At 36.9% G+C, this 6551-nt stretch overlaps 1 protein-coding gene and 1 long non-coding RNA gene across 2 annotated transcripts; both read left to right on the forward strand.

Moving 5' to 3' along the window:
• The first annotated feature begins 484 nt into the window (after positions 1-484).
• On the forward strand, positions 485-2894 carry LOC143634242 (uncharacterized). The gene is made up of 2 exons (XR_013153816.1): positions 485-565; positions 2740-2894. It is a non-coding gene; the product is annotated as an uncharacterized LOC143634242 (long non-coding RNA).
• A 58-nt stretch (positions 2895-2952) lies between these two features.
• On the forward strand, positions 2953-3276 carry LOC143634258 (uncharacterized). The gene has a single exon (XM_077102394.1). It carries the CDS (start codon positions 2953-2955, stop codon positions 3274-3276), a length of 324 nt encoding a protein of 107 aa, XP_076958509.1.
• The last annotated feature ends 3275 nt before the right edge of the window (positions 3277-6551 follow it).

A 6551-nucleotide genomic window follows, 5' to 3' on the forward strand; every position in this document is an offset into this window, starting at 1 on the left:
CACGACACAAGAATCCTCAAAACGGGTACGGGAAATCCGATAGCACGTACCTGCACCACAAGAGCAAATAAGTTGTGACCTCGATCTCGCTGATAAAGAAGAGGAGAAATCTGACATTGGGGCTCCAATTTACAGTGACGACGAAGAAGAGAAATGAATTATGGCTCCAACTAATCCAACGATCAACCTCACTGATTATATTTGAAATAAGTGAGTGAGGGGTATAATGGCTATTTAACCCCATTTTGGAAGAAAAAACATATGGTAGCATGACAGAGAGACACATTTGGTCCAGATAGAAAACCACATGGCGTCAATCGATTCAATTTTTTTGGAGGGGCACAAAGTGGTTCCGCCTAGAAACCACATGAATGCAAATTGCAATTCTCGGTTAAAAAAAATTAGAAATTCTCAGAAATGACTAGTCGTAGAAAGTAAGAGGGCTTTGAATGAACCTACACAATAGTTGATGGTTAAAACTAGTATTATTATCTTCAATTAGAATTTACGAATCTGCAATTTCTTCCTGTGGTTTCTCGGGTAATCGTCGTGTTGGAGCTTTCAGGTAAGATCTTATACCTAATTTTCTATAAGTTCCTTACTAATTTATCTTTATGTTTGTGAATTTATTTACGCTTGCTGAGATTTTGTAGTTGAAAGTTTTAAATTGACGATCGAGTTAGGGTTTCAGTTATTAATTTGGGCGTTTTTTTATGTCATATTGTAACTTCATATTATTTTCTGTGTATTATGTTGGATTAACCTAATGTGTGTCTGAACAGTTTATTGAGCTGCTGATTTTGATTTACTTAATTAGGAACTAAGGGTTTTGATCATTGCTTTAATTTATAAAACTTTTTTTTTATTGTTTTTTGCTCTAGCTAGTTCTACTTGATAACTTTTAATTGATTTAGGTGTGTCAATTTTGAGCCACTGCTTATTCTTGTGATGTGATGCTTAGTTTTCGATAAATAAATAGGTATACTTGTTGGAACTATAGCATATTGTTAAGAAAGGCCCTGATTAGAAAGAAGGTTAAAGAGATCTGTCGTTAACTTTTAGTCTTAGATAGTTGGAATAAAGGAAGGTTGAGATATATGGCTAAATACAAGTTAAACTATAGTTTGAATTTGTTTATATGTGACGGTAAAGGTGGATTGGACCTTAAGAGTGGTTGTGCACAACCCAAGGATACCCTGTTTTGAATTTGTGTCATTATGGAACTTTCGTCGGTATTATCTATCTAAGCTCTCTTTCTCAAGTTCTATTAGCAAACACTTAGTTTATGCAGTGTAGTTTATTCCATTACATATGTGCCTTAATCTAAGCAAATATATTTACATAGATTACTGATGAAAAGATTGGTTTTCAATTTTCTGCACCTCATGCTGTCTATAAAGTTGAGTTCATTTCTTGGAGTATTACAGAACTGTGAGATTGCTATTTGCATATTAGGCATGCAAAATGTTCTGTCAATATATTATTAGAATTTCAGGTGTTAACTGTTTCATGTGGTCGACCATTTGATTATGAAGAACTTCTACAGAAAATGACTTCAAATACTTGTACTTTAATTAAGTTGCTTATATTAATAGTTTTTTAGTCTGTCAAGTACGACCCATTTACTTGTCAATAGAGGTGTAAACAAGTTGAGCCCGAGCTCAACTACGCTCGAGATTGGATTGTTCAACTTACTAGAGCTCGAGCTCAGCTTATTTCAAGCTCTATTTTTAAAGCTTGAGCTTGACTCGTGAGTTGTTTTTCAAGGTCGAGCTCGGCTCACATATTATATATTACATATAATTTGTAGTCATTTTTAGTTTTTTAGTATACATATGTTGTAAAAAGAATTATATATAACAAACTACTTATTAGTTATTTTTATTACTATAAATAATAATAGTTATTATATATATAATATACATTTAATATATTAAATAAACTTGTATAAATAGTATGCTCGTTTACGGTCGCGAGCCAGCTCATGCTCTATAAGTGAAACTTGGGTTCAGGCTTCTTTAATAAACAAGCTTATTTCAAGTCTTGGGCTCGAGCTCGGCGTTAATCAAGCTTTTAGCGAGCCGATTTCGAGTAGTTCACGAGCACCATGGTTTGCTACAAGCCTACTAGTGAAAGGTTTGATTTGTTTATGTTTTATCTCTAACTAGTCAAACCGGTAAAGTCAAAGCTATCAGCTAAAAGTAAAACAAGTGTATACTTTTGTCCGTTATTGCACAAATATACTCATTTATTTTCAAAAGGTTAAACTATACTTTTGTCCATTATTGAACAAAATCATCATCATCATCATCATCGTACTCAGTATATCCCACCAATAGCAATGCTATGGTAGGGTCTGAGGAGGGTAAGATGTAGACAGCCTTACCTCTATCCCATAGGGATAGAGAGGCTGCTTCCGGTGAGACCCCCGGCTCGATAGTAGTTTTGAATCAAGCCTTGGACATAAGACACATAACACTCAATCATCGGGACACCGGCTGATTGGTGCATGTGCCCTTGTCTTTCGGCTATCAACGCCACCACATGATGCCTGATTAACCTTCCGCCATTTTTAACGTTATTTTCACGTGATTAGTAAAATAACGTAAAAATTAGTGCAATTTTACTTTTGCCCACCCAAGGGTTCACACATATATACATTATATGTGCGCACCGCAAGCAGGGCGTACATTATTGAACAAAATATATTTCTTAAATCTTACAACTAAATTGTTGCAGGAATTGATCTTGAAAGCCATGGATGACGCATTTACAATTCAAATAAGTGGCGACTTAGTTAAACAACTAGCTAATGACAATAACAAAGTGAAGAAGAAAACAAGAAAACCAAAACCGAAAGCACCAAAACCTCCACAAGACCAAATCAAACCCTCCACCCATGATGACTCATCATCCATAAAACCCGTCACCCCTGCCGGCGGATGGCCACCAATGTACTTCCCAATCCCACCGCCCGCTAATGCTGAGGTGGACGCCATCCGTTCCATCCTCCAAGACAGTGAAAAAGTTTTAGAAAAGCTACAAAAGAAAGAAGATGAAATGGTGGTTGAAGTAACACAAAAGGCAAAAGAACTTCATGATAAAGAGTTTAAACTTCCTCAACCAAAACCGATGCCTTGTTTGACTGAGTTGACTGCTTGTTTGGATTGCTACAAAGAGAACACTAAGGATCCACTAAAATGCAATTCACTGGTCAAGAATTTTGCTGATTGTGGGCGCACCATAAGGCAGCAAGTTAATCCATCAAATCAATAAAATGTTTTGATGCACATGATGATTTTGCCAGTTTTAACTAGACGATCGGGAATAACTCAAAATTGTTGAAAACGATATGAGTCAGAATCATTTGAACATGAATTGTGTTTTGCATGCAAGTTTTACGAGTCTTGTTTGTGATTGAATGTTGCTCTTGGAAGTGGAGTTTTGTACTCTCTTACAATACCAGGCATAAACCATTGATTGCGAACTTAATCGACTTCTGTTACTTCGTTTAAAGAAGTTTATAATTGATTGTTTTACCCTCATGGGTATGTTAGCCGGACTACTTTTTGTTTGTTTTAGGTCTTATAATTTGGGATTATGTCAAGTGCTTTTCAGTAGGGACTAAAGTGATACTAATTTCATCTAAACTTAAGAGACTTTGGGCTCACTCGTTTCGAGCTTTATGCATGAAACTCGAGCACTGCGTGTGAGCAGGGGTGCAATTCCGGTTATGACCCAAAACATGAAATGAACTTGGTATAAAAATGATTAGGTGCCTGTTTATTAAATAGGTCAACGCGATCATAACTTGTTTAATAAATGGGTTTATCCGTATATGACTCGTATCATAAATTCGTTAATCTATTAACCCGTTCAAGTTAAAAGGCTTGCAGAAAGTTTCCGTTTAGATTTTAGATAGTGATATTTAAAAAGTGTTAACAATTAAAGTTTACCATTTTAATTGTTAATATTGCTTATCCTGCTCGTTTCATGTTCAAATCATGTCTCCTTTTAATTATTCAACTCTTTGTATCCAATAACTATTACAGAGCAAATTGAAATGGGCCATGTCCTTGAAGGGGGACATTTGCATCGAGTTTTAATAGGATTCACCGGTAGAAACTTGTTCAAACTCCTCGATTCATCATCATCTTCATCGAGATCTTGGGGTCGCCTTTGAAGTACGTTTTGTGACTAAAGATTACGTTTTTATTATCTGTTTTGCATGGGACCTTGTAATAATGCTCATCGAGCGGTATGGATTCATAAAGTTCGAATCTTTCTCCGTTTGCAGGATTGCAAGCTTAGCCGCCGTTGAAGGATCGTTTTAAGGTTCCAGCGAGAAACAAAGGTGTGTATTCGCATTCATTGTTTGTGCATGATATAGTATTCGCTAAATAAAAAGTTTGCACATGGCTAGCTTTTACATAATCTAGTTCGCACTCATAGATTAGTACTCATACACCTAGTATACACACACCTAGTACTCGTTTAGCTTCATACTCGGACACTTAGTTCACGCAAAGGGGTCGAACGAATACTTTGACCATGCTATTATTGTGGTTGTGAGTACTATGCGGTTGTGTCTACTATGGTATGCGTATACTCTGGAGCAGGGCCGGCTCTCAAGGATGGCAGGGTGGTCGACGGACTTCGGCGTGACACCCCGCTAGGCCGAAATTATTTTTATAAAAAATTACGTATAATTTTATGAAAAACAATATGTATTTTAGGACCATTGGAACCGGTTTTTGAGGTTCTAAAACTATATAACATGGTTTTGGTTCAATTGTTTTACCACCCAAGTCAAAAACACCAAAAAAAAACTTCTCGGTTTACACTTGTTTTACACTCCCTACCAATGTTTTCAGACCCGACCCGTACATCGACCCGGACGCCTTACCGGGTCAAAGGTCGGACCGACCCGGGAGGGCGGACCGGTGTTTGACCCGATGACGTCATAAATAATATATATATATATATATATATATATGTAAATTACTAATTTTTATGAAGCACAACCCTATCTTCTTCCAATTATGCCAAATTCAATTTCACATCTAAACTAGTGGTTTACCCGCGCGTTGCGCGGTAAAATCGGTTGGTAAAACCCGGGTGTCGCAACGGCGAGTCAACTTGAGGTAGGCCAATGGGTGGCGTCGGTTGGTCCCGGACGACAACATCGAGTCAACGCGAATCTAGTCGCTAATTGCTACATTCGTTATGGTATTGAAACTAAAACAAAATAAAAATAGAGGTGGGCCACTGGAGTGACGTCAGTCAGGCCTAGATGCTGAGGCAGTGACTCAACGACACTCATAACATATTATAATTTTTTTGTTAACACATTTAAAACAATGTTTATTCGGTCGGTAAACCCGGACGTTTGTAAAACAAGATCGTTGCAGCGGTGAGTCGACTCATATTCGGGCGTTGTGGTGGTGAGTCGCTAAAACCGGAGTGCTGCTAAAAATCTGAGTTTTACGGCGGTGGGTGAACGCGAATTTTGTCGATTTCGTTTACATTTGTTTTGTCACCAAAACAAAAATAAAGTTCGGTAAAAACCCGGGGGTGGGTAAAACCCGAGCATTGTCGGTATTGGACGTTACGCGGCGATGTTTGATTACCTCATGCTTTTGTTGCGCCGCGCAAGTCGGTAACATATAAACAAATAAAATATTCTTAAACGACATTTATTCGGTTGATAAAACTTTGACGTTTGAAGAGTTAAATTTATAATAGTCTAGTTTATAATGCTTATGTCAAACAAAACATGGTCTAAAACAGGTTGATAATGACACAGATGAAAAAAAATGAGTTGAAAAAATCCTTCTCCTTAACAGAGGTTCAAACCAGGGACAAAGGGGGAGCAAATCATCAAGGAAATTAGAAATAACACCACTAAAGCCAACAGACCGGATTGACTTTGTTGCTATGCTTGCATAAATATCTTATATATATGAAACATCTGAAACCTTTTTTATACTGTGGCACCAACTTTCTCTTTTATTATATATAGATAATATTACTATTAAGATTTTATTGTTAATACTATTATATAATTTGAAAGGTAAATAAATTGATCTAGACCTAGGCACATAAGCTTTTTATAAAGCTGATTTAGTTATTAACTTATTATACTATACCCTCCTCTTTTTGTGTGAACTTGCAATTAAACATAATCTCCTTCCATTTACCTTCATCACCTGCGACAGTCCAGCTACAATTCCGGTGAACACTTTTTTTTTTTTTTACATTTTCTTCTTTTCAGTTTACATATTCTTTTAGTGAAACCTCTTTGTTGCTACCACTTTTCATTTACGATTTTGGGTGGTCAAGATTCAAGAAAACACAAAACCTATTGTATGAAGAAACAAAACCTACATGGCCGGAGCATAGCCGTGTAGCTCCGCCGCTGATTTGACTAATTTGATTTCAAAAAGAAAAAAAAAAAACATTTTAACTGGTTCACCCGGCGGGTCACCGGGTCCGGTCTAACCGCCACCCGCAAAACCCGGCCGGACTATTAGAAAACGGGCCAACACCAT

The sequence above is a fragment of the Bidens hawaiensis genome, unplaced genomic scaffold, assembly GCF_021521415.1.
Source record: "Bidens hawaiensis isolate Kalapana, Puna unplaced genomic scaffold, B.hawaiensis_p1.1 tig00007038_1, whole genome shotgun sequence".
NCBI lineage: Eukaryota > Viridiplantae > Streptophyta > Magnoliopsida > Asterales > Asteraceae > Bidens > Bidens hawaiensis.